The 27,621-nt window shown below is 49.7% G+C and overlaps 1 protein-coding gene across 9 annotated transcripts in view; it reads left to right on the top strand.

The window, feature by feature from the left end:
- Positions 1–27,621, top strand: part of LOC118233178 (solute carrier family 12 member 7-like) — a 57,915-nt gene that overhangs the window by 20,991 nt on the left and 9,303 nt on the right. For 5 of the 9 annotated variants that reach the window (XM_035428576.1, XM_035428577.1, XM_035428583.1 and 2 more), the window contains exons 2-19: positions 11,248–11,342; positions 11,814–11,945; positions 14,458–14,511; positions 15,330–15,476; positions 17,458–17,512; positions 17,925–18,055; positions 18,363–18,604; positions 19,146–19,357; positions 20,445–20,612; positions 21,034–21,132; positions 21,509–21,566; positions 22,235–22,409; positions 22,851–22,969; positions 23,532–23,630; positions 24,048–24,167; positions 24,723–24,827; positions 25,410–25,578; positions 27,038–27,233. In XM_035428576.1, coding sequence (XP_035284467.1) covers positions 11,248–11,342; positions 11,814–11,945; positions 14,458–14,511; positions 15,330–15,476; positions 17,458–17,512; positions 17,925–18,055; positions 18,363–18,604; positions 19,146–19,357; positions 20,445–20,612; positions 21,034–21,132; positions 21,509–21,566; positions 22,235–22,409; positions 22,851–22,969; positions 23,532–23,630; positions 24,048–24,167; positions 24,723–24,827; positions 25,410–25,578; positions 27,038–27,233 — 2,376 coding nt within the window. Of the gene's footprint in view, positions 1–6,756; positions 6,803–11,247; positions 11,343–11,813; positions 11,946–14,457; positions 14,512–15,329; positions 15,477–17,457; positions 17,513–17,924; positions 18,056–18,362; positions 18,605–19,145; positions 19,358–20,444; positions 20,613–21,033; positions 21,133–21,508; positions 21,567–22,234; positions 22,410–22,850; positions 22,970–23,531; positions 23,631–24,047; positions 24,168–24,722; positions 24,828–25,409; positions 25,579–27,037; positions 27,234–27,621 lie in introns of those variants that run through there. The other 4 variants (XM_035428580.1, XM_035428585.1, XM_035428584.1 and 1 more) reach the window with 2 other exon arrangements.

Genomic DNA, 27,621 nt, shown 5'->3' on the forward strand with positions numbered 1-27,621 from the left:
GGGTCTGATATTTTCGTAGCGTGCCCAATTCCCCCCCGTTTCCACCGGTCTTTCTTGCCGAGGGCTTGTCGGCTGGAACGTAAACTTCACACGCGGCCTGTTTCCTGACCTGTGTCCACTGTGACGCACTGTACCCGCTCGGCTTCTCTTAGGACACACTTTGCACAATGTGCAGCGCACGATAACCGGCCGGACACGCCCCCTCCCCCGCATTCAATCCTGCACGCGTCTCTCATAGAAGCGCACAGCTTTCCCTCCGGTTCTGCTTTTAGCGATAACCCGTTTGGAGACGGAATGTTCTTATTCTCCTCGGTAGTCTGTACTGTACGGTGCTGTGTGTGAAGTCAAATTCAAAATGCTTTATTGGCATGGAATACATCTGTACTTATTGGCAAAGCGTACACACACAAACAGGAATAGGAATACAAACAACATGAAATACAAACAACACGTATTTTATTCTATTTTTTGCGTGTCTAAAGTCGGGTATTAGTTTCTTGAATGAAGCCTTGAAAACAACGGTCAAGTTGCTGGCTGATGCGTTCGTTTCGTCTCTGCAGTTCGTAAAAATAAACCGTTTTACTTTTTTTGCAACCAGTCTGTGCTAGTGCTATACAGGATACCGAAAGGTCACAGCACAAGTGGAAAGTCACAGTCTTTCTCTTTCTCTCTCTCTCTCACTCTCTTTTGTGAGGAAACTGGAGGAAAAGGATGTTTGTGATGCATTAAACCCTCTCCGCGGACATTTTTTGTTCTCTTATTGTTCACTGTTGAATCCAGAGAAAGTTCTGGAAATAGACCGAGGGAAACAGGATCCCGTCTGCCGTTCCCCGAGACGCGGGCCTCTCGCGCTCATTAGGGTTTAATGTTCGCTGCCGTTCGATAGCATCGATCCGGCCCGTTCATCAAAAGAGCGCGGACAGCGCTATCGGAGAGGCATTATCGCGCGGCTCGGTCCGGTTTGCCAGAGTAAAGGAGCCGGCATTTCCACGTTGTGTGTGTGTGTGTGTGTGTGTGTGAATCCATCACAGCGAAGGGAAGGGCTCTAGCCTAAGAATTTCAGGCTCGGTTCATTATGAATGTCTGCAGAGTAAGACATTCTTTCAGATACAGGGTGATTATGTCACTGTTAACACTGTTGGGGCGGCAGTGTAGTATAATGGGTAAGGAACTGGCTTTGCAACCTAAAAAGATCACAGGTTTGATTCCCCGGTAGGACACTGCCGTTGTTCCCTTGAGCAAGGTACTCAGCCTGCATTGCTTCAGTATATATCCAGCTCTGTAAATGGGTGCAGATGTAAATGCAATGAAAATAGTTGTGTAAGTCGCTTTGGATAAGAGCGTCTGCTAAATGCCTGTAACGTAATGTTAACAAAACTACCTTCACTGGGGCTTCTTTGTTACTTTATTAGTAGCATTCCTCTGACCATCCAGTCGTGATCGAGTATTTCGTACCATTTCTGTGCGCCATGAATATCGGAATGTGGTTCTAGCCAGTCTTTAAAAACGATGATGATGATGATGATTATTGTCGATTTTGTTGATTGATTTGCTGTTTATTACATGCATTAAGAGGCTCAAGTAGGCTACAAGATAAAGTGGGGCGGCGCGGTGGTTTGGCACTGGTGCCTCGCCAGGAGGGGGCTCCGGGTTCGAATCCCGGCCGGCTGTGTCCTCGCTGCGAGGAGTTTGCGTGCTCTCCCCGTATTTGCGTGTACTCCGGTTTCCTCCCACAGCCCAAAGGCGTGCAGGTAGGCTAATTGGAGACTCTAAATTGCCCAATTGGTACGAGTGTGTGTGTGTGAATGGTGTGTGTGCCCTGCGATGGATTGACGGCCTCTCTAGGGTGATTGACGGCCTCTCTAGCGGGCATAGATGATGGATGGATGGGTGACTGTTGCTTGTGCATCCCTGTGATTGAACAATATGTTCTGTTATGATTGTGCACTGGTGGCGTATTGCACAATCTGTACCATATATAACATCGAAATTGACTGGCCGTAGAATGCTCTTTACTGATCAATATCTTGGATTATCTTATCAAGGCAGGATAAGCTGGTTTGCCATGTCGTGCTAAACCTGCTGAAACTCCTTCGTCTGTTCACATTCATCTGGGCATATCCCGTCGTGGATATTAGGCCTATTAGATTACAATATTATAAAGAGTAATATGTGGAACTTAGATGGCTATCACAAGGATCACATGACCGAATTTCTGTGCTTCCTCCTGCACCTGTGATGGTTGTTCTATCAGTAGCACTAGAACATGGATACTTCCTGTTATACAGTAATCGCCTGGTTGGCTGCACCTACAGGTTTCTAATTTTTTTTCACCTCCCAAAAGGAATAAAAATAACTGTTTTATGTAACTTCCTGTTGATGCTGTCTGAATCCATTTTAAAACTGGCTAAAATTGACCTTTGTGGACTTTTTGAAGAGTGATATGTGAATTACCGTATCGTAAAAAAAAAAAAAAAAAAGTGGGCATTATTCTTCTTTTCTCTATCCCCATTGCTTTGTATTGTATAATGTCGTGTGTTTTTGTCTTGGATAGAATGTTGTCCTGTTGCCGTAGTGACCTCTGTGTAATTGTACGTATCCTGTCTGGTGCCAGTGATGTTTTTAATGTGGTCTTGCCCTAGGACTGCGCATGCAAATGAGCTACTTGGCTGACTCTGGTGCCTGTTAAATAAACAAATGAGCTAAAATGGTAATGTGGTAAATCACTAGATCAAAAATATAAGAAATGACAGTGTGCGGTGTTTCAGCATGTCACAGTATTACACAGCGTGTATTATGAAATTTCTCATTGATCGGGGTATTATACACTGTCTGACAGTGACACCTGCTGGAAAAACTGGGAACAGCATCTCCTCACTGCTCATCTCAAGGCTTATCAGGGATCAGATTCCCCATATGGAACCCTCGCTCCAGTCATGTCTGGGGAGAGGTAAACGGGAATTGGGGGGGGGGGGGTTTGGGTTTGTGCTCTTGTGTAGAAATTTTTGAGGCTTCTTGTCGCTTTCATGTTGGCAACTGGAACATTATATTATAGGCATTTAGCAGACGCTCTTATCCTGAGCGACTTACACAACTTTTTACACAGCATTTACATTGTATCCTTTTATACAGCTGCATATATACTGAAGCGATGCAGGTTAAGTACCTTGCTCAAGGGTACAATGACAGTGTTTAACCTGGGAATCGAACCTGCGACCTTTAGGACCTTTAAGTCCAGCTCCTTACCCATTATAGTGCACCGCCGCCCCAACAATGATAGTCATGTGACCACGAGCTTGCATTGCATTGTATCAGGTGATTACGGTATGACCGCAAGCATTCATTTTCTAGTGCCACTAATACAGCAACCGTCACATGGACAGGGGAAGTGGAGGAGTTCACTCATGGTCATGTGAACTTACACGGTTGTATCAGTTAGACTTGCATTTGAAAATAATACAACGGTCAGCCCAGCATTGCTATAATTTGCTTAGCTTTTGACTTCCCCATTCACAATTTTGATCACTTAGCAGAAATCCTAAGGACTGGTTCTCACCGTTTTGATTGACATGTGGTTAGTGGTTATAACAGCTGTGAATTGTGATGAAGGTTGTCAATTAAATTAAGTGTTAGTCAATGCAGATGTATTATTTGAGCATTTATGCAAAGATGTGAAATTGAAACGCCTTGTATGTGCTCAATGCAAACAACCAATCATCTTCTCTGGATGCTGCTGAGGGATTCAGAGAGAGCTGTGTCCTCAAAAGTGAGATTTTTATTAATGGCCCTGATTTACCTCCTGTGCAGAACTGCTGCATCTGCAACCTCACGCATATACTGTACATGCTGAGTGACAGAATCGCTTAGAGGGAATATTGTACTGCGAGTCTGTGTGTGTGTGCGCGCATGTGTGTGTGTGCGTTCGTGTTTGTGCGTGCGTGCGTGTGTGTGTGTGTGTGTGTGTGTGTCTGTGTGTGTGCGTGCATGTGTGTGCGTGCATGTGTGTGTGTGTGTGTGTGTGTGTGTGTGTGTGTGTTCCCTGGAGCACCACACACTGCATGGCTGTGTGGGACCAACAGAACGCCGTAGAGCCCCAGATTAGGACCCGACTCATTTCAGAAGACCCGCTGATAACTGAGCAGAGTGTAAATATGCACAGTATGGCCCGTCAGTTCCCCTCTATTACAGAGCTACTCATTAGCAGCTCTGGTTATCACTCAGACTTCACAGACTGGGAGATCATTGTAATGTATATAGTCGTAGAGTAGATTTTATTGGATTTGATCTTCGTTAGTCTAGCGGTACGGTTGATTCTGACACTCCTGGGAGCGCCGTCGTTGACTTGAGAGTATTAATTGTCCATTTCCGTAGGTTACAGTTTCTCATACGAGCCGGTCGAACGCACTTACGCACTTTTGTTCTTTAAATATGCGCTGATGAACGAGTGTAATGCGATAATATAAAGACAGAGGAAGCGCTGTTATTGACGAGGCTAGCCGGTGAGCTCACGGGCCTTGGAGAGCAGTGGGATCGGATCCTGTTTGGAAGCATCACAGGGAGGTCCGGGGTTAAAGTCAATTATCTTGGCTGTTTCGCTCAGATCTTTGTCGGGCTGCTGTGGGTTGAGGTTGGCTAAAATTGACATTGAGCCAGAGCCTGTGATGTTTGTAAAACACTAATTACGTGGTTATATTTGGATTTGTCTTTTATGGTTATATACCAGGAAGCCTATTTGTCTAAATTGAAGCAGTTCTGCAAAGATGAGTGGGCTAAAATTCTTCCACAGTGACGTGAAAGACTGATATTAATTTATAGGAAGTACTTGGTTGCAGTTGTAATTGCTAACGGTGGTGTTAACCAGTTAAGTTTAAGGGGCAATTACTTCACATGGACGATGCGTGTTTGACAACTTATAATTAAATAGATTAAATAATTTAAAAATGTGTTTTGTGTTTACTCCGGTTCCCTTTTTCAAAAAAACGTTTTCAAGTCCAGTCTCTTTATTTTTGTTGTTGTTTATTAGCGTCAAAGCTTCAAGTCCAGATATGTTTTGCATGTAAATTTCGTGCGTGAAGCTCTTGTTTGCATTTTGAGTTTGTTTACTGAAGTCGCTGGGCAGATACCGCCGTTTCCCCGACAGCAAGGTTATGTAAACGGCGGTAACCGTGACGCCGGCGATGCGTGGCCGCGTCTGGAAGCGCCCGTCGACAGTACTGAGGGGGGCCGGCTTTGATGCGGACGATGGCGTCGATGTTCCGCGTTTCTGCCGATGTCGATGCCGGGAGCCTGCCTGCCGCTCTCTCTGCGTAGGAAGAGAGAGGAGACAGCACAGGATAGGGGTGTGAAAAAATCCCGTGTGCCGAAAAATCGTACTGAAAACAGCTGACGGTTCGCCCCGAAAATAAAAACGGGCGAACCGCGGTTCATATATTAGCGCATTATTTTATTTTAATTGAATTTAGCTTTCCAGTTTAAAAAGTATAGACAGAGCATTTTCCCACAGAATATTAAAAAGACCTGTGTACCGTCACATACCTAGTACGGGACGGGGGGGGGGGGGGGGGGGGGGGGGGGGGTTCGAAAGGGGGAGGGGGAACTAGGGAGGGGCGGCCACGGTGTCCTCTCGCATTGATTTTCCCCATGTGACTGAACGCACGGCTCAGCAGGCCGCGGGGCAGCCTGAGCTGCCTCAGCTATCTGAATACGAGCAGCTCTTCTGTGTGCCATTTGGAGCTTCTGTGTGTGTGTGTGTGTGTGTGTGTGTGAGCATCAGGGGCTTGTGTGTGTGTGTCTCTGTGTGTGCGCGTGTTTGTGTGTGTTTGTTTGTGTGTGTGTGTCAGTCTCAGGGGCTTTTGTGTGTGTCTCTGTGTTTGCGTGCTTCTGTGTGTGTGTGTGTGTGTCTATGTGTTTGTGTGTGTGTCTCTGTGTGCATGCTTTTATGTTTGTGTGTGTGTCTCTGCCTTGATAAAGTCTGTGTGTGTAAATGGCACCATTTCTGTGTGTGCACATAGGCTCTTTGTGTAAGTACAGGCCTGCGCATGTATGAACGCAGACCCTGAGGGTGGATGTGTACATGTGAGCAGTGTGTCTGCTGTATATGTGCAAGCTCTGTGTGTGTGTGTCTCCTGAGTAGCAGCCATGGGTTATATGAGCCCCTGTGTTTGTCTGAATACCTTTATAGAGTGCCTCACCGTCTCGGTTTGACTGTGTAATTGTGTTTGTTAGTGCACTTGTGTGGTGCAGAGTTAGTGTGTGTGTGTGTGTGTGTGAGGGAGCACCGTGTACGAGTGTGTGACCCTGTATGTGTGTGACAGAGAGAGAGTACCACGTACGAGTGTGTGACCCTGTGTGTGTGTGTGTGTGAGGGAGCACCGTGTACGAGTGTGTGACCCTGTGTGTGTGTGTGTGTGTGTGTGTGTGTGAGAGAGAGAGAGAGAGTGAGAGAGAACGCTGCGCACGCCAGTGTGTGTGTGTGTGTGTGTGTGTGAGAGAGAGTGAGAGAGAACGCTGCGCACGCCAGTGTGTGTGTGTTTGTGTGTGTGTGTGTGTGTGTACGAGCGTGACTGAGTGCGTGTGCATGCGCGCTCTCCTGGCTAGGTGAGTGGCTGTAGCCCCTCCCCCGGCTCCGCCCCCCTCCCCCGGAGATGAGGAGCCGCGCTGTAGCACAGTGTGACCACGGCTGCCTCACAGAGCACAGCATCCACAGAGCTCTTCTTACAGCTCCCAGCCGCGCTCCTCTTCCTCCTCTTCCTCCTCCTCCTCCTCCCCGCCATGGAGCCCGGGGAAGCCTTGCCCCCGCCCGGTGAGTGGACCATATACCCCCCCCCCCCCCCTTGGAGCGCCTCAAGCTGGTGGGGTCCCCTCCGTGGGCTGTGTGGAGGGGGTGGTGGGTTACCTCTGCTGGTCCGGAGATGCTGAGTGGTTCTTAATTAATTCTGTGAGTGAGTTTGTCTGCGTACGGTGTACGTATCTGAGTGTGTGTTTCCGTGTACCAGTGCGTTTTCTTGTGCGTGCGTGCGTGTGTGTGTGTGTGTGTGTGTAGCTGCGTGTGTTTGTGCGCTCGCTCGCTCGCTGTGCTGGGTGGGTGGGTTGAGTCGATTCCCCAGGTTTACCTGTGTGCAGGTGAGCCGGTGCTGAATGAAGGGGATTACGCAGCTCTCTCTCTCTCTGTTTGTGTCTCCAGGTGCGCTGGGCGGCTCACAGATCCGCCACGCTGGGGCTTAGCGCTATTAATAGCACCCCCAGACGGTTATCCTGCAGAGATTGGAGCGTTCGCTCCTTCCTTAGCTGGTAATTCGACGTTGGCACGCAGGTTGTGGCGGCGCGATGCGCCTGCAGTGTGGAGCTGAGTGACGGGGCAGTTTTATTTTATTTATTTATTTTTTGAAAGTTTTGGGACGCTTCTGAGCTGTTTGTGCGGCCCACGTACCGTTCTGCCAGGCTAGTTTTCCGGAGAGTTCCGAGCGGCTCGTTTTCAGGGGTTAACTCAGTCACACAGAGGATCTCGTATCGGGGGCGTTTTTTTTTTTCCGATCGCCATCCCGCGATCTTTCCCCGTTTTGCGAAAATCGTTGAGGGCACGCTCTGGGGGGAGGACAGAGCCACGGTCCCCCCCCGCCTCGTCCTGCTACTCACCGCCGGACCCCCCCCCCCCCCCGAGCGATGTGGACCCGGGGTAGGAAATGCTCTTTTGTGCTCCCTGGTCCCAGGGGCGGCCTGTTTCTGCATTTTGCTCTGGCGCTGAGCTCAGGCACTCCTGCTGAAGGGTGCTGTGTGCGCACCTTGTGTGAGTCCTGGGACCAGAACTTTACCTGTGTCTGCAGGTGAAGTTCTGCTCTAGTGCTTCAGCAGGACTGAACTGCCTTTTCCACAACTGTGCTGACCTGTGTCCTCTCTAGTGTATGGTACTGGTGACATCACTTAATTTGCTCACAAAATAACAGTTTGCTTCTATTCTTTCATTACTGTGTCTGATAATGACCAGGACTTAAATTTGGGAGGATTTGTATTAAAGTGCTTTTCATTGATTTAACACCATACAGCCTGAATATTCAAAGCAGGCGTTAAAGGAAATGCCTTCTGTTTGCTTTAGCATGTTGCTAATTAGATTCTACTGTTATTAAAAAAGTCTATAATAAAATGCAGAAAATATTGGTGGGAAAAAACATTCCTGCACAGTGCCAATCCAATTGTTCTCGGTGATGTCCATCTGGGAATTTCTGTATGGAAGTAAGGGAAAGACAGTGGTGTTTGTGCCAGGCGGATGTGTTTGAGTCTTTAAACTCCTCTTTGTCTGATTTTGTAGCTCAGTATGTACGATACCGTGCAGTGTTGGGTTATTGGGTTGGGGCGAATGCAGAATTCTGATCCCTGAATTAGATTCCTGGTCTTTCCCTGAAAGCTGTTGGATTGAATCCCAGTTTGAGCACTGCTGCTGTGCACCTGTGATCTTTTAACCCGTTTCATGAATGAAAGTTAGATTACACAGCCTGGCCAGACACTCGTGGGAAAACTGACCGTGTGCAGAAAGAGATAAGAGTGCAGAGAGGGCTGGTCTGACTTCGGCTTGGAAAAACAAAGTCTGCTTCCTGTCTGCTGAACGAAACGCAGACGTTGTCTTGAGTCGTAAAAGCCGTTACTGATACCCCACCCCAATACACACCTTTCCCCATCTTCTGCCTTCCTCCGTCTACGCACGCCTGCATTGCCACTGCTCTGCGGGTAATTCCACATCGTCAGCCCCCCCATGCAAACTTGCACATTTTTTGCATCCAGAACATCTTGGCTCGTCAGTGTTCTAGAATTCTGCTGCATTCAGTCACCTGCAGTGGTTGTGACATCAGCTTTAGAATGTTCAGTTAAGAACATTCTAATCACACGTTTGTGATCTTACGTCTCTAAACGGTTGATGTGTATAAAATAAGTATAAATACTTTTTTTTTCTTTTTGCATTTTGAGATTTCGTCCACCGAGTTTCCACACACTGAGCGGTCTGCTCTCTGCCAGTTCCTTGCCGCAGTCAACACAGCGTGAATTTTTGTATTCTTTTGGTGGCGGGGGGGGGGGCCTGGGGGAACCCCCCCCCCTGTACATGCGGACTTTAAAAGGAATGCGGAGAATCCCAGGTATTCGTCCCGGGCCCAGCGCTGCGATCGTCCTGCGCGCGTCGGCATGGGAAAGACAGCAGGAGCCGGCCTCTGTCCTCACTGAACGCTAAATGCGCCTCCGCAGAGCTTAGCGCTCAGTCACTTAGCGAATTCCATCTGCTCCTCAGCCTGGTCTGACGGGGGGCTCATCCAGACCCTGTTCCCCAATAGTTGTGAAATTGGCTCCAGTGTCAGAGAAGACGCTTTCGTTGCACTTAACGCTGAACTTGTTATTGGACGCTGCGCAGTAAAACTGTCCTAATTCTATTAGCCTACTCGAAGCACTGAGAAAAGTACTTTGCAGCTAGACCGAGTCTGGCCATGGGTGTTATTTGCTTTAGTGGCGAGTGTTGTATGAATCGGTCCGTTCCTTTAAAAACCATCCATGGCCTTCTTCCAGGAGGACCTGGGACCTGGAACTTCTGCCCTTATTTGCTTAATTAGCCCTAACATTTATGCCATCTGACATTTTGGCTCCGAGCGCACGAATGTTTCGTACAGCCAATCGGCTCTTTTGGCCAGGGTAACTGGTGGAAACAGAAACCTGCACACACACACCGGCCCTCCAGGCCTGGAAGTGCTCACCCCTGCCCTGCGCCGTTGCCCAAATAAAGAGATGGGGGCGTTCGGCCCGTCCTGATGCATCGTTTATGAGAACGGCGAAGGCTGGAAGCCCTCTCAGCCTCAGCAGCAGTGGACCCTGTTCCGCCTCTGGACAGTTCAGCTTTACTGCTACTCACAGGAAGACCAGTGTGTGTCCTGCAATAACCAGGCAACACTGAGGTTACGTAAGCCAAGGCTGTGTTTATTTGTTACTTCAGATGTATACGGAATAAAACGTGTTTATATTTAATCAAGTCTGGCTTGAACCCCCCATCCTGCCTGTCCCCCCGTCCCCCATGGAGGTCAGCAGTCCCAGTGATCCCTCTGCTGTTCCCCTGATGGTTTTTGGAATCGATAAGCCATAAGCAGCGAGGTGGAACATTTGGGTCAAGCGGCTCCCTGTCCCTCTAGTGATCCGTCACCTTAATGTTCTGTTGGGACCGTTCGGGGGGGGAGGGGTGCGTTCGGTGGCTGGATTGGTCCTGGGGGGCTGCGCTGCGAGATTGGCGTTTCATTTTTTAATTCGCTATTTTATCTTCTGTCTACATTAAACAATCGACCTTCAGGGTAAACCTGTTTCTGAGTTCTTATAAGGGATCGATTTAAGGGTCATGGTCATTTGAAATTATATCGCACTGTTCTGACAAATAGGACTGTTATCTAACGAGCGTTACATCAATGTTTTCTGTGAAAGGTTTTGGTTGGACATGCATAGCATTTATATTATTCATTTTTCTGTTGTCCATGAATCAAGCAAGCAAAAAGAAGTGTTTATTGAACCTGAGGTGTGTCTCTTAATGCAGATGTTATTCACCTCTATGGGGTGAGAAATATGAATCAGCTGTGTTCCTGCTGGCGTGCACGCAAGGACACAGTCCTTTGCCTGAAGTCATTCTGACATGCACTGATTGCAGTTAACGATTTGTCGTTTCGTATTTAGAGGGATACGCTGTGATGTTTTTTCACGGTTATAAACAGAGGTGGGCCGTATCCGATTCTGGTTTTCACGCCAAATCCTGGCCTTAATTACATAATTAGCCCCATCATTTACTTCGTCTTTGCCACAGTTCTTGATAAGTGCTTGATTGACAGCCGAAGACGGTTCTTGTGTTCCTCCTGCGTGTGAAAAGTTTTACTGCGATCGAATCTCCGAGTGAACCCAGTGCAGGTGTATACAGCCAGCTAGCGCATTTAGCCGGGATAATTGGTGGAAACAAGTACCTGCACACACACACACAGGCTCTCCAGGAAGTGCCCACCGCTGCCCTTCACTGTTGCCCAAATGAAGAGAAGGGGGCCATTCGGCCCGTCCTGATTGCATCGGTCCTGAGAACGACGAAGGCTGGAAGCTCTCACAGCAGCCGCAGCAGCAGTGGACCTGTTCATTAGCCGAGCCCTCGTTAGCCGGAATCGCTCACCCCACCTGTGTTATAAGGCCCTTCCGCTGCTCGCTGGTGGCGTTTGTCCTGACGTGTCGCTTTCTTGCGTTGCTCTGCAGGAGATGGCCTCCCGAAGGAGGACAGCCCGTTCATCAACAACACCGACGGCGATAAAGGGAATCTGTACGACGGGAAAAACATGGCTCTCTTCGAGGTACCGTTTTTTTTTTTTCCATTTCCGTCTGGGAGGGTTTAACTCTTTTAAGGTTGTGAGGTCACAAATGTGTGATTAGAATGCTCTTAACTGAACATTCTAATGCTGATGTCACAATCGCTACTGGTAAGTGGAAGCATCGGAGTTCCAGAACACTGACTTAGGTTTTTTTTAAATGTTTTTTCAAAATTCAATTAGTCGATGGGTTCGTACAGCTTTGGCATTAATTTTGTAAGTTAAAATAGTGTTTTTGACTTTAGCATAGCGCTGTTGATGCTGATATTGCCTGGAGTTGTTCTGTAACTGTGAGGAAATTAAACCCAGGAAAAGTGTTTGTTTGGACATACCGAGCATTCATTAGTCAGCCTTGTTTTGGGAATTTACCTTGTCTGTCCTCCTTGAACTAAAGCCCTTTTCTTCCGAGGCTATTTGTTAACGGCTGGGGGGCGGGGCTGAACTCTGTGTCCGCAGGAGGAGATGGACAGCAATCCCATGGTCTCCTCGCTGCTCAACAAGCTGGCCAACTACACCAACCTCACGCAGGGGGTCATCGAGCACGAGGAGGCCGAGAACCTGGAGGGGGCCAAGAAGAAGACCGTCCAGGTAGGGGGCGGAGCCAGGGCCGCCGCGGGCCACGCCCCCTTTTTTTAACGCTTCCTCCGCCGGGAGGAAGCGCCCAAACGTAAACCCGCCGGGGGCGATGCCACTTGTTCTTCCTGGCGTTCGTGACCGGGCGTGGTGCCCTGCCCTGCGTCGGGGGTGCGATTTTCTCTTGCGTGTTAAACCACTGGACCCCGTGTTGCAGACTAGGAGGGGGGAAAAAAAAATGTGTGCGTCACGTGTCCTTTCAATGACCCCACGGGTCCCTGCGTGTACTGGTGCGTGATGGATGGATCAATAGGATCTATCGTTTTGATCCTCTGTGCAAAAAAACAACCCTCCATGCTCACAGGCCCAGAATAAAGAGATGACTATGGGCACCCTTAGAGCCCAGTCCAGGGCTGCCCAGCCCTGTTCCCCTGTTTAGCAGCCCTAGACTAGGGTACATGTTTTGATCTCATTCGGATTTCCAGCCGGTGAATGAGGTGTGTGCTTTGTTAGGGTTGGAGTGAAAACCTGCAGGACGGTAGGTCTCCAGGAACAGGGCTGGGCATCCCTGCCCTGATCCATTCCTAAATTAAATCCCACAACTGGCATAATATTGCAGCTAATCGCAGTTCAGTCAGCAGCTTTGCCTTCTGAGGGTAGATGTGCAACAGACCCACATCACTTTCACAACGTTTTTTTGGAAACCGTTGCTTTGTGAGATCACAAAATATGTACTTTTCCACTGAGCATTGCATTTGCTGTACAGTCTTCCCATTAAAAAGCCTCCCTAGAGAATGTTTCTGTAACTGCCATCCCGGCTCCCGGTAGCCTGTTCTTGTCACTGCAGTTGGCCTCTTGTCTAGCTGTTTAGCTCATTGGTCGTTGCTAACAATTAAGATGTACCCCAGCAGTTAGTGTACGTAGTATACCCCTATAGTGTACTAATTATACTTGATATAAACTGTAATTATAGTTCACGTGTTCTGAAGTATAAAATAGTGTACTTTAGTTTTACTTCAGCATACTAGTTTTTCACATGCAAAGCCCCTAACTGTAAGGCCACGGTGGCCATGGCCGCATACCTAGAATGGAGACAGCAGGGGCGAAGCTGATTGGCTGTGGAGGGGGATTACATCTTTGGGGAAGTGCAGAGAGTCCAGGTTATTTAAGCCCAGGCCCACTGAACACACGGGTCAATTGACGCGTTAGGCCTGTGCACAGCTGCGCTGGGGCGGGCTGCACTCGCCGCCTGAACGCTGGGAGATTCCGGACTTTTCCAGGACATGGTACGTACCTTCGAGTATTCCTTCCTGGTGCAATGAGCGTCAAAACTTTCGCTTGTTAGGTTCTATGTGCGCAAGGAGTTCTGCTCTCAGCAAGGAATTTTTTAACCCTTTGCGGAGACGTTCTCCCCCCCCCCGCCACATTTGATCCCAGAATTCTTTTGTGGGAATGTCGACAGCGAATGGGTTTTCTCTGGAATTTTTTTTTTTGCATAGTTGGCTCTGTAACGGGAGCACACATCACCGGACACATCGAGGCCGTTTGAACTTTCCGCAGGCGGACGTTGGGCGTACATTCGACGGGCAGGCTGTCCGTTCTCTGTCCTCCACGTGGAAAGGTGGGGGGGGGGGGGGGGGGGTTTCGGGTGAGGGGAACGGGTGACGGCCCGCTTTTTGAAGGCGCCGTTCTTCATTTCTGATGCGTGTGCGCGTGTGAAGGGCGCGGCGCGCTGCTCTCCTCTCAGTGCTGATGTCAGAGCGGCGAGCGATGCGTCCCTCCTCTCGGTGTCACTAAACTGCCACTTCGTAGATATTCTATATGCGCGCGGACATCGAGCCGCTGCACCAGGGGGAGGGAGGGGGGCTTATGGGGACAAGCGCTCGCACATTCAGGTACCTTTGGGGTCACGTGTTCAGTTACCTTTGGGTCCCGCGTTCAGGTTCCTTTGGGTCACGTGTTCAGGTTCCTTTGGATCACGCGTTCAGGTACCTTTGGGTCCAGCGTTCAGGTTCCTTTGGATCCCGCGTTCAGGTACCTTTGGGTTGTGAGCTCAGGTAAATTTGGGTCGCGTGTTCAGGTACCTTTGGGTCGTGTGTTCAGGCACTGTAGTGTCGCTTCTGTTCTGTGGAGCTGGCAGAGGTCATTTAAACAGAGAGGTGGGCCTGTTGCCTGATTGTGAGGCTGGCACAATTGCATTGTGTTTATGAGGGTGTTGTTAACGCTCTGGTTTGCTGAAGTCAGAACAAGAACAAGAATTTTGATTGGATCCTGATGATAGGCTCCAGCCAATCAGTGTTTGCCAGATAATTTACAGCTCCTCCCATTACAGGATTCCAGGAACCCCATTCTCTCATCTCTACCTGTTATAATTAAATACGGATGGATTATCTACCGGAGCAAACAAGGCTAAGCATCTTGATTAGAAGTGTCTCAGGAAATACTCTCACCTGGGATTTGAATCCGCTGCCCTTCTGTCATGTTAGATGTGCTGTTATGGAATATATATTTGTGTTGTTGGTTACAGTTGCAAAGTTGGCCTACATACACCATTTCAGTCCAGCTCCATCCTTTGTGGCTTGTGAGTACTAGGTTCTGTGTTTTCGAACTGTCATGTCACTCGCATTGCGTGTCTATTTGGCGCAATGGATTATGGTCGTTGTAGTTATTGCGATGGCTATTCCTGTGTCAAACTGCTTTGAATAGCTCTCTTTGTAAAACTACAAGTTATAAAACTAGCACACCAAGCTTGGAGAATAACACAGTTTTTACACCGAATTAAGCCAGTTGAAATAATCAAACCAACATTGATGGTAAATGGTAAATGGACTGCATTTATATAGTGCTTTTATCCAAAGCGCTTTACAATTGATGCCTCTCATTCGCCAGAGCAGTTAGGGGTTAGGGGTTAGGTTTCTTGCTCAAGGACACTTCGACACGCCCAGGGCGGGGTTTGAACCGGCAACCCTCCGACTGCCAGACAATCGGTCTTACCTCCTGAGCTATGTCGCCCCTAGTTGATAGTTTGGTCCCAGCTCCATAAACATCACACCTCCCTCCATTCCTCCTCATGCTTTCCTGTGAAGGTCTCAGTGGTTTTTCATCCTCCTAAGACCCGCACAATTAATTTTTGTCCCCTGTAGGGGACATGAGTCTGTGGTCTGAAGAACCGTTAATTATTCTACTATGCTGAAAGCTGCACTACACGGGACATTCAATAAAAATAAAATGAATAATTTTTATGAAAATCAATTTCACTTCAACATGTTTTTGTCGTCCGAGGCAGTTGTATTGTGTCAAAAATGTTAAATTCTTTAATAGTTTTTTTCTGCTGGGTTTTCTCTGGGGGTTAATGTGGATTTTGAAGGAGGCCTTTCTTCTCTTTGCCCCCCCTCTCAGAGTCCGCAGATGGGCACCTTCATCGGGGTCTACCTCCCCTGCATGCAGAACATCCTGGGGGTCATCCTCTTCCTGCGTCTCACCTGGATCGTGGGCACCGCGGGCATCCTGGAGTCCTTCGCCATCGTCTTCATGACCTGTGCCTGCGTGAGTGCCCCCAAACCCCCACTCCCCCCCCAATACATCACCCCCAACCCCCCAATTATCCTAGCCCTGAACCTTTGAAGTGTAGATCTTTTGAGAAGTCAGTGTTCTAGAACTTCACCGCTTTCAGTCACCAGCAGTGCGATTGTGACATCAGCATTAGAATGTTCAGTTGAACATTGTGATCACATGTTTGTGACCTCAGAGTCTTAAAGGGTTAAAGGGCATTGAAGGTGGCACTGTGAGTAAGTTTTGTTGGCCGCATCTCACCACGTGACCCCATAGTGAGGTCATTTGATATGGGCTTGGATTTGATCAGTGTTTTTATATACAATTTGTCTTCCATTTGCTAGTCTTTTTTATTCTCAAACCCAGTATGGCAGTAAGTGCAGTAATCACCAAAATAGAGTAAAAGAATTGCTTTTCTGCTGAAAATGAATAACGCCTGCTTTTATTTATAAGTAAAATGTTAAAGGCAAGTATGAATTGAACCCGGGCTCGACAGGGAAGGTAATGAAAAGATTATGATTATGATTTCTGAGGCAGCGCTGCTTGTCTCTCTGGTTCTTAAAAAAGGGCAGTCAATCTTGTGCCTGTGATCTTTGTCCCTGCTGCAGTTTGCATACTTACAGTTGGGCCTGCCTTTAAAATGAAGTCTGTGATTATGGTAGGGAGTTGTTCTGAAAAGTGCAGTGTTTTCAGGATCTACCCTCTCATGTGTTGCTATATTTTTGTCCTGCGCTATATTTTAATGCAATTGGGCTAGTGCATACATCAGAACATACTGACCCATGCCAATTTTTAGTTCTGTGTCAATAACAGGGTGACAAAATATGTTTTTAGATTCTTATTGGAGTATATTTGTCTTGAAATAGACTGAATACAGAAGCTCATTCTTATGCCGCTCACATTTTTTCCTGGCAAAATATTTCCCCCTGCTTTGTAAAGAATCTTTCTGATTTGTCACCACAAAAATTTTTTTATGAATAAATAAATAACAATCATTTCATTGGAATTGTCATTACAAATATAGCATTTTGAAAGCTTATTGCCAGGGAATCTGTCAGTCGTTTGCGTATTTAATTGCATGTTGCTGTGGTAACATGCTGAAAGGATAAGCTGGTAGACAGCAGGCTAGTTAGCCCGTTTTTCGTTAGCCTGTGCAAAAAAAAAAATAAAATCCTGCGTGTCCCATAGCCGATGGAGATCGCTGTTTATTTCCGATTTAGTTTTCCAGCGCGTGTCTGATGGAGTTATAATGAGCCTGATATCCATTACTAATCAGGATGGAGGAGGCTAATGAAGGGGCTTAGCACGTTAGCCCGTTAGCCCTGAGTCTCAGTGCAGTTTCTGAGCCGCTGCTAATTGGGCTTAATCCAGATTTCACCTCCCTTTGACCTCTCGGGGGGGTTGGGAGGGGGGCGGAAAGGGAAGGTCACTTTGCCATAGATACGGCTGGAGGGGGCGGGGGCGGCGGAAGGGAGGGAGGTTATTTTGGGAAATTGAAAGTGCGTCAGTCAGCCCAAGGTCGCGGGGACACACCGTCGCAGTGGCGCGCGCCGTCCCGCGATTCCCGCCGCCTGGCGTTGACCGATGCGATACGCCCGGACTCCTCCCCCCCGGGAGGACGCTCGTTTAAAACCGCAGATCTCGCTATACCCAAACCTCCCCAAACAAAAACACCCCCCCGATAATGTTACATCTGCTTCTGTGCCTCCCACTGTAAGGCTTGTGTATGCTTTTGTGTCCATTCCCAAGCCTGGTCATTATAACTGGTCACTGTGAATTGTACCATTCCCAGAACTGGCCATGAGAACATTACATTACATTACATTACAGGCGTTTGGCAGACGCTCTTATCCAGAGCGACGTACAACAAAGTGTCTAACCATAACCAGGAACAAGTGTGGCTTGAGTCGTAGATTTGCTTGACCGTGCAGGCGGAAGCTGTCGTTGTGACTCGGATCTGTGTCTCTCTCCTCAGACGATGCTGACGGCCATATCGATGAGCGCCATCGCCACAAACGGCGTGGTTCCAGGTACGGCTTCACCCGTTCCTCCCTGGACCACACTCACTCACATACGCTCACTGTGTGAACCCATCCGCCAGTCCTGCTGGTCTTGAGAAACGCCACCGTGGGAAATCAAACGTTTTATCCGTCTCTCGAGGAAGCACTTTCTCTAATGGAGCGGGCCTCTTTGGTGTTATCGAGGTCTGACCTCGTTTCATTTGCCGAAGCGCGGACCGGTGCCATTTTAAACCACGTTATGTTTATTCGGTGCCAACGCTGGTGCCCGGATCCCGACGCCGCTCCTGTTTGTTTTTTGGTAGCGCCTGTTTGAGTTTGTCTGGGTTTGTGATTGATTGGCGGTTTTTTGGCGAGCGGCCCGGCGGGTCCGGAGCCGGCGCTGGTGGGCGTGGTTTTGGGGGTAACTGTTCCTCCCCCACAGCCGGCGGGTCGTACTACATGATCTCGCGGTCCCTGGGCCCGGAGTTCGGCGGGGCCGTGGGGCTCTGCTTCTACCTGGGGACCACCTTCGCCGGGTCCATGTACATCCTCGGCACCATCGAGATCTTCCTGGTGAGCTCCCGCCCCCCCGTCCCGTCCCATGTTGTTCCTGTGTCAGGAATGGGTTTTGATGACTTTAGAGGATGATTTGAGACCGGATTAGGTCCGTTTCATTTTATTTCATTGTGTTTCTAATATTATTCACTTATTTCTGTGAACACCAGACACCATTATGAAGTCAAAAATAAAAAAAGGTCTAATTTCTTAAGGTTGACTCAGAATTAAGGTCGGGGTGTTTTAGTGCGTTCCCCTCTCCCTGCCGCCGCTGAGTCACCCTGTTCCGTGTCGCGGTTGCCGTGGACGCGCCGTGTCTCCGCAGACCTACATCGTGCCGAACGGCGCCATCTTCACGGCGGAGAGGAAGGAGGACGAGCAGGCGGCCATGCTGAACAACATGCGGGTGTACGGCACCTGCTGCCTGGCCCTCATGGCGCTGGTGGTCTTCGTGGGCGTCAAGTACGTCAACAAGCTGGCGCTGGTCTTCCTGGCGTGCGTGGTGCTGTCCATCATGGCCATCTACGCCGGCGTCATCAAGACCGCCTTCGACCCGCCCGACTTCCCGTGAGTCTCGCCAGCAGATTGCATGCCGACACCGGCCGCTGTACCTCCGTGGTCAGTCTTCTGGAACACAGCTGAATGTTTTTTTCACTAATTCTCCAGCATACCCCCCAGCCCCAGGGGTGCACCACTCCCGTCCTGGAGGGCCGATCTGCACGCTGGTTTTTGTTCCAACCGATTACCATAGATGTAGAATATCTATAGATTACCGTAGCTATGGACACTGTTTCTTTCCTGTACTTGAGCACAGTAAAATCTCTAGGATACACTGGCAGTCTGCAGCTGGTGCTTATACACACATCAAGAAAACAAGATATGATTGGGCTGGTTGAATAAATGTTGGCACAAAATCCTGAAATGGATTGGCCCTTGTTGTGCACCCCTGATGTAGTGTCACGTCTCCCACTTGAACCCGGAACCCTCCGGTGCGGAACCCTCTTGAGTGAGTTCACCGCGTTGAAGTTCTAACTGCGTTGCAGGTTCTGTGCCTGGCTTCCTGAACGCATGTTTCGCGGTTCGTATTCCCCCCCCTTCCCCCCCCCAGGATCTGCCTGCTGGGCAACCGGTCCCTGAAGAACCTGGAGTTCGACAAGTGCGTGAAGTCGGAGACGGTGGGCAACGCGACGGTCCCCACCGCGCTCTGGGGCCTCTTCTGCGACGGCATGTCCGCCAACGCGTCCTGCGACGAGTACTTCCGGGACAACAACGTGACGGAGATCCAGGGCATCCCGGGCCTGCTCAGCGGGGTCATCACAGGTAGCGCGCGGTTCTGCGCACCGTTTCCTCCTGGGCGTGCCTGTTTTTAAAGCAGCCAGTTTCACCGCCTCTGTCTGCGACCTGCCCTGCCCTTATAAAAATAAAAAAAAGAATCGTTTACTCTGTCAGATCCCTCATTGCATTTCTCTCACCTTACATTTTATCTTAACTATTAGGCCGGGCAGTAACACTTTTACAATAAGGTGACATGAATTGACATTAGCTAATATCTTCCTGAAATGTTACTGGAATCTGTACAGCTTTGTTAATGTATTTGTACATCAATTAATTCATGTTAACAACTACATTAGTTCATGCCAGTTCGTGTGACCTTATTTTAAGGTGTTACTGACTGGCCTCCAGGCTATAACCAGGTTTCTGTTGAGATGATGTTTTTTTAAAAAAAAATTTTTACCTCATTTGCTTGCTTTTTGGGCGTTCACCCCTGGGTTGTGTCCCAGTTTTCCTTTGGTAATTCCACTGTATCTGTGTGACCGTCCCTCTGTAATAAGTGTTGTGTTAGTAAAGTTAAACTGAAAGCTGATGGTGCCTGAGCATGGGAGAGGAAGTCAAGATGGCGGATTTGTGCGTGGATTATGCAAGCCCTAAAAATCTGTGAATCCATCTGCCCCCAATATCCCCCTTCGCCTTCCCTCTCCTCCTCTTCTCCTCTCCCCTCCCCTCTTCTTCTCCTCTCCCCTCCCCTCTTCCCTCCCCCCTGCCCTTCCCTCTCCTCTTCTTCTCCTCTCCCCTCTCCCCTCTTCCCCCCCACCCTTCCCTCTCCCCTCTCCTCTTCTCCTCTCCCCTCCCCTCTTCCCTCTCCCTCTCCCCTTCCCCCTCCCCCCTCCACCCTTCCCTCTCCCTCTCCCCTTCCTCCTCCCCCCTTCCCTCTACCCCCAAACTTCCCTCTCCTCTTCTTCTCCTCTCCCCTTCCCCCTCCACCCTTCCCTCTCCCTCTCCCTCTCCCCTCCCCTCTCCCCTCTCATCCCCCCTTCCCTCTCCCCTCTCATCCCCCCCTCCCCTCTTCCCTCTCCCCTTCCCCCTCCCCTCTTCCCTCTCTCCCCTCCCCCCTTCCCCCTATCTGCAGAAAACTTGTGGCCCAGCTACGCCCCCGGTGGGATGCTGGTGGAGAAGCCGGGGCAGCCGTCCACCCCCCCCAAGGACACGTCCCAGGACATCAACAGACCCTACATCTTCAACGACATGGCCACCTTCTTCACCCTGCTGGTGGGCATATACTTCCCCTCGGTGACAGGTGACTACTGCCCCCTGTCTGCTGGGAGGACTCCACACAGGAACTCTGCTTTTTTTTTATATGTGCAGAGCAGCACACATCACAATATGCTAAATGCTGCTTCTTTCCTGGCTCTGATTCTGTGTGATTTTGATGCTCTACCAGCTTGGTAAATTTTAAGTACGGTAATATAATTGAGGCAGAGATTCTGTAGCTTATTTCTGGGCCCCTCTGAATCCTGGTATTTGACAGTCAATCCTTAATCGCTTTGTCAGTCCATCTCTTTAAGGTTGTTGAAAGTGTGGTTATGGTCCTTACATTTTTGTCCCCCTGAAACAGAATAACACACTTTAACACAGGTTTGGTAAATTAGCAGATTAGAGTTGTATAACACTTTTCTTTATTTTTTGTTTGGAAAATCAGCGTTCTGTGCTTGTTTCAGGAATCATGGCCGGGTCCAACAGGTCTGGAGACCTGAAGGATGCTCAGCGCTCGATTCCCACGGGAACCATCCTCGCCATAGCAACCACATCCTTCATCTGTATCCTTCAGCCGATCGCCAGAGTTAGAGTAGGCCTGTGTGTGTGTGTGTGTGTGCGTGTGCGCGTGTGTCCATGTGTGTGCGTGCATGCGTGCGCGTGTATTTGGCTGTTTTATGAGATGCAGAAATCACAAGGCCTTTTACCCTTTTTGAAGAGTTTTTTTTTTCAAAATTCTAGGTCAAATGTTCTAGAACTCAGTTGCTTTCACTTCGCAGCTCTGATTGTGACATCAGCATTAGAATGTTCAGTTAAGAGCTGCATTCTAATCCCACATTGGTGACCTCACACATTAAAGGGTTACGTGTGGAGTAGCACTATTGCTCTTTCCCCTCTCCTCTCCTCTGGGCTGTGTTTGGCCTTAACTCGGTCCTGCAGATATCTCCTGTGTGGTGCTGTTCGGTGCGTGCATCGAAGGCGTGCTTCTGAGAGACAAGTGAGTATGAGCGGGTATCGATGATGGATGGATGTGTGAATGTTGCACACACGTGTTTCGGTGTTTACATGTTTACATGCTACGTGTGTTAATGTGTACACATATGTTTGTGTGTCTGTAGTGGGGCTTCGTCCGACTGTTTTTCTGTGAGTTTTGAGTTTGCGCTTTAGTAAGCCTGAGTAGGGGGAAAAGCCTGAAATAAAAAAGATACATTTTAAAAAATTGTCGTCATATTGAGATACGGATTTTTTTGAATAAATGATGATGTAACGGGGGATGTAAGTCACATTATTCCGCTCCACAAAGCCAGAAAATGTAATTTAATAGACCACTGCGTGCCCTCTTCAACGTCTCTGTGGTACGTTTAATGCAGCCTTGTATAACCGAGAGGGCTGTTATGCTCACTCTTCCAAGACTGAGTATGTCTCGCAAACTCTCCATAACTGTGCTCGACTGGCACTCTCTTGAGTACAGAATTTTGCTGTGCCTTCTTCAGAATATTCGCGTGACGGTTGATGATGTGAACGTGCACCGATTCACGTTTTTTCTTTTGCCGACCTCTCGTGAATTCGCGTAGCGTTTTTGCGAAGCGTTTGGACGGCGTGTTGTGTTTGCGTGCGATCGCGTGTTTGTGAATTCACGTGTCCGCGCGTCGGTCGGGCTCCTAGGTTCGGGGACTCGGTGAAGAGGAACCTGGTGATCGGCATCCTGTCCTGGCCCTCCCCCTGGGTCATCGTCATCGGCTCCTTCTTCTCCTGCTGCGGGGCGGGGCTGCAGAGCCTCACCGGCGCCCCCCGGCTGCTGCAGGCCATCGCGCGCGACGGCATCATTCCGTTCCTGCAGGTGAGGCCCTCTACTGCCCCCTGTAGGAGCGGAGAGAGAACTGCAGTTAATCAAGGGAAAGAGAGATCAGTCAGTCATCATAAACATGGAAATAGGAGTAGAGTCACTGCTGTTTACTCAGCTCCCAGGTAGAGCTTACAGCAGGAAGTGTAAAGCGCGAAGCAGGATGTACTTGTTCTACTCTGTCCTACTTTTCCATCAATTAATTCTATTTTCTTCAAAATTCTAAGTCAATGTTCCAGAACTCCATTGATTTCAATTGCCAGGAGTGATTGTGACATCACCATTAGAATGTTCAGTTAAGAACTTTTGAATCACGTTGTTTGTGATGTCACACCTGAAAGGGTTGCGCTCATAGAGCCAAGCTGTGTAGTGCCTGTAATGCTATGTTTCTATAACTGTGGATGACACATGGCCTCTCTCTCTCTCTCTCTCTCTCAGGTGTTTGGTCACGGTAAATCTAACGGGGAGCCCACCTGGGCACTGCTGCTGACCGCGGGCATCTGTGAGATCGGCATCCTGATTGCCTCCCTGGACGAGGTGGCGCCCATTCTCTCAATGTGAGTCTTACATCTCTCTCTCCCTCCTTCCTCTCCCTTCCTCTCCCTCTATCCACATCTATCTATCTCACTCCTTCCTCTCCCTCTATCCACATCTATCTCTCTCTCACTTCTTCCTCTCCCTCTATCCACATACATCTCTCTCTCACTCCTTCCTCTCCCTCTATCCACATACATCTCTCTCCCCCTCTATCCACATCTCTCTCTCCCTCCCTCCTTCCTTTCCCTCTTTCTCCCTGATGAGCGGAAGTGTGTCGATCTGTACCGCGCTTTCTTTCGCTGAATGTAATAGCTTCACAAAATCTCTCTCAGTCTCTCTCATTCTGCTCAGTAATGCTTCATTGGCATGCTGCATTCAGCAGGAATAATGCCAAAGCATGACAATGAAACAAGACAGGAGACAAAAGGACTCAGTCCAATAAAATAAGTGAGTGAAGGATAAGGGAGACACACAGGCAAATTAGGTGTCCTGATAAAAACAGTGAGGTTATAGACGTGTTTCTCTCTCTCTCTCTGGGTTGACGGTTTCGCCTGCGTTTCGCCTGCGTTTTGCCTGCTCTAGGTTCTTCCTGATGTGCTACCTGTTTGTGAACCTGGCCTGTGCGGTGCAGACCCTGCTGCGCACCCCAAACTGGAGGCCCCGGTTCAAGTTCTACCACTGGTGAGACCCCTCGTCCCCAAGCAGGCACGGCCTTGTGACTTCCTGCAGTTCGGAGTCGGGCTTCCTGCCTGCAGTGCATAATGTTTAATAGTGTGCGCCTGTGTGTTTTTGCCGTGTTTTGACTTATGTGAGTTTTGCCACCGTGTGCAGTTGTGTGTATCTTGTTGCTCTGTGTTACTCTGTGCAATGTGGTCTCCATGTCCTCATAAGTGTGTGTTGTTGTCACTCTGTGTAACTTTGTGTAACATGGTCTGCATGTCCTCATAAGTGTGTGTTCTTGTTGCTCTGTGTACCTATGTGTAACATGGTCTGCATGTCCTCATAAGTGTGTGTTCTTGTTGCTCTGTGTAAGTGTGTGTAACTGTGTGTAACATGGTCTGCATGTCCTGAGTGTGTGAGTGCTCTTTCTCCCCGCAGGACTCTGTCCTTCCTGGGAATGAGCCTCTGCCTCTCCCTGATGTTCATCTGCTCCTGGTACTACGCTCTGATTGCCATGCTGATCGCCGGGTGCATCTACAAGTACATCGAGTACAGAGGGTAAGATGGGCCCAGTTTGACCTCCCAGGCCACAGGCCGCCTGTTGTGGTTTGTGGCCTTTCATAATCAGTGCACGAGTTGCATATGTGGCCCTCTGTTCCAGGTTATATGTGAGAGATGGCTGTAGAGGAGGAGAAGTACGGCTTAGTTCAGTCACAGGCTTAAGACTTTTGTGCACTTTTCCTCTCTCGCAGTTCAGCGTCTTTATTGATCAGGGTGTCTGAACATCAAGAAAATAAACTCACTGATAGTTCTTAAACAGCTTCATAGGGTTGTAAGGTGTGTGCCAGCCTCCACTCTTAAAAAAGATTATGAAAGTGGATTTTTACCTGGGGGCTAGAGAAAAACATATTGGTGAGGGGTTTAAGCATGAAATCCTGAAATCACATCACAGCTGCCTCATGCTACTGTACTACAGTCAGCCAGATCTGAGATGTGAGTGACAGTGGCTTGCTCTGTCGGGGTACGTGTCCCGCTCTGTGGGGTACGCATGCCCCCCTGTGGGGTACGTGTCCCGCTCTGTAGGGTTAACTCTTGCCCCCCTCTGGCCCACAGAGCGGAGAAGGAGTGGGGCGACGGGATTCGGGGCCTGTCCCTCAACGCCGCCCGCTACGCCCTGATCCGGCTGGAGGAGTCCCCGCCCCACACCAAGAACTGGAGGTGAGGCAGCGGGGGAGACGCCGCACCAGAGCCCAGAGCGCGAGCGATAACGAGAGTAGCGCCTGTTCACTGGGCCGTGCGCTTATCCACTGTCAGATGAGAGTGCGAGAGAGTCTGTGAGTGTATGTGTGTCTGTGAGTGGATCTGTGAGTGTATGTGTGTCTGTGAGTGGGTCTGTGAGTGTCTGCGTGTGAGTGTGTGTGTGTTTGCATGCGTGTGTGTGTCTGAGAGTGTGTGTGTACGTATTCTACATAGGCATGTAATAAACACATTGGAATGTCAGCACTGGTTCTCGGAAAGATTTGAAGTCTGTGTTTGTTTCTGTATTCGTGTGTGTGTGTATGTGTCTGCGTGTGTCTGTATGTGTGCGCCTGTGCGTGTGCATATCTGCCTGTGCCTGTGCGTGTGTGTGTGTGTGTGCCTGTGCCTGTGCGTGTTTGTGCCTGTGCGTGCGTGTGTGTGTGTGTGTGTGTGTTTGTGCCTGTGCGTGTGTGTGTGTGTGTGCCTGTGCGCCTGTGCGTGTGTGTGTGTGTTTGTGCCTGTGGTCGTGTGCATGTGTGTGTGTGCGTGCGTGTCCCTCAGGCCGCAGCTCATGGTGCTGCTGAACCTGGACTCGGACCTCGGGGTGAAGCACCCGCGGCTGCTGTCCTTCACCACGCAGCTGAAGGCGGGGAAGGGCCTGACCATCGTGGGCTCCGTGCTGGAAGGCACCTACATGACCAAGGCCTCCGAGGCCAAGTGCTCCGAGCAGGTGAGTGCTGGCCCCGCCCCCCCACACCGCCCGGCGCACCTGTCACCTGTCGCAGTGCACGCTCACAGCGCACGCTCACAGCGCACGCCCACAGCGCACGCTCACAGTGCACGCTCACAGTGCACGCTCACAGCCTCACAGCGCACGCTCACAGTGCACGCTCACAGCCTCACAGCGCCCGCTCACAGTGCACGCTCGCAGCGCACGCTCTCAGTGCACGCTCTCAGTGCACGCTCACAGCGCACGCTCGCAGCGCACGCTCACAGTGCACGCTCACAGTGCACGCTCACAGCGCACACTCACAGTGCACGCTCACAGTGCACGCTCACAGTGCACGCTCACAGCCTCACAGCGCACGCTCACAGCCTCACAGCGCCCGCTCACAGTGCACGCTCGCAGCGCCCGCTCACAAGCGCACGCTCACAAGCCCGACCTTCCCTCCGTCTCCCGTGGGGCCTCAGCCTCTTTCGAACCGTGGACCTCCCCCCGAGCGGTGATCAATGCCCTGTTCTGTGTGTTCATTAAGAGAGAGGCATATCTGTTCGCTGCTAAACTAGCGTTCACGCACAGGCGTCCTCTGTGTGCTTGAACGCGTGTTTGCTGCTGTGAAACACAAAAAGGTTTTTTTATTACTTAAAGTGAAATTGAGGTGAAGTTTCATGAGTGATGAAATGCGTTATCTTGGCATTTTGGGATTGAAAGCGTCTTATTGATTATGAGATTGTACTTTAGCACTTTGGCTCTGAGATTCTTTCCTTGTTTGAAAATCCACAAAATCTTTCTTTTTTCTCTCACTTAATGTCTCATTCTCTGTGGGCTGGTGATAATGTGTAATTAGGTTTTATTAAACGGCGTGTTGCTGGAGCGGTACGTACGTCCCGGGTCGGTATGTTTTATTTGGCCTTTCAGTACCCGCATACGGCAGCATTAAGCACCCTCTCTCTCCCGCTGTGAGGAGTCTTGCTCTTGCTCCTGTTCAAGAGGGTCCTCGTCAGTTTCCTCGCTGCTGTTGTTAATTGGTTGTTTGTTTTTGTTTTTTGTATTAAAGGTTGTTGAATAAAGTGGTATTATTAAAATTCTCTCACTCTCTCTCCCTCCCTCTCCGCCTTTGTCCCTCTCTCTCTCTCTCTCTCTCTCCCTCTTCGCCTCTGTCCCTCTCTCTTTCTCTCTCTCCCTCTTTGCCTCTGTCTCTCTCTCCTCGCCCCTCTCTCTCTCTCCCTCTCCCTCCCCCTCTCTCTCTCCCTCTCCCTCTCTTTCTCTCTCCCTCTCTCTCTCCCCCGCCCCTCTCTCTCTCTCCCTCTCCCTCCCCCTCTCTCTCTCCCTCTCCCTCCCCCTCTCTCTCTCCCTCTCCCTCTCTTTCTCTCTCCCGCTCTCTCTCCCCCCTCCCTCTCTCTCTCTCTCTCTACCTCTCTCCCTCTCTCTCCCCCCCCCGCCCCCCCCCCCGATGCGCCGTGCGCAGAACGTGAAGGCAGCCATGTCCGCGGAGAAGACCAAGGGCTTCTGCCACGTGGTGGCGTCGTCCAACCTGCGCGACGGCTTCTCGCTGCTCATCCAGTCGGCGGGGCTGGGCGGCATGAAGCACAACGCCGTGCTGATGGCCTGGCCCTGCAGCTGGAGGCAGGCCGAGAGCTCCCTCTCCTGGAAGAACTTCATCGGTAACGTTTCCCCCCCCCCACCCTCCACCCTGCCCTTCCCCCAGGTCTCCGGGCCGACCTGCGGGGAACGTTAGGGCTGGACGATGTGGCGAATATAGCCGTTGGATATCGTTACGCTACATTATGTTACGTTACATTACAGTTTGTTACATTACATTATGTTACGTTACATTACGTTATACTTTGTTACATTACATTATGTTACGTTACATTACGTTATACTTTGTTACATTACATTATGTTACGTTACATTATGTTATACTTTGTTACATTACATTGTTACGTTACATCACGTGACATTACTTGTATTTGGAAGATGCTTTTATCCAAAGCGAGGTACAGTAAGGTCACTCAGGGGTATGCTTGGGCTTTTGAAAGGTAGATGTGG

This window comes from Anguilla anguilla, chromosome 8, assembly GCF_013347855.1.
Source record: "Anguilla anguilla isolate fAngAng1 chromosome 8, fAngAng1.pri, whole genome shotgun sequence".
NCBI classification, from domain to species: domain Eukaryota; kingdom Metazoa; phylum Chordata; class Actinopteri; order Anguilliformes; family Anguillidae; genus Anguilla; species Anguilla anguilla.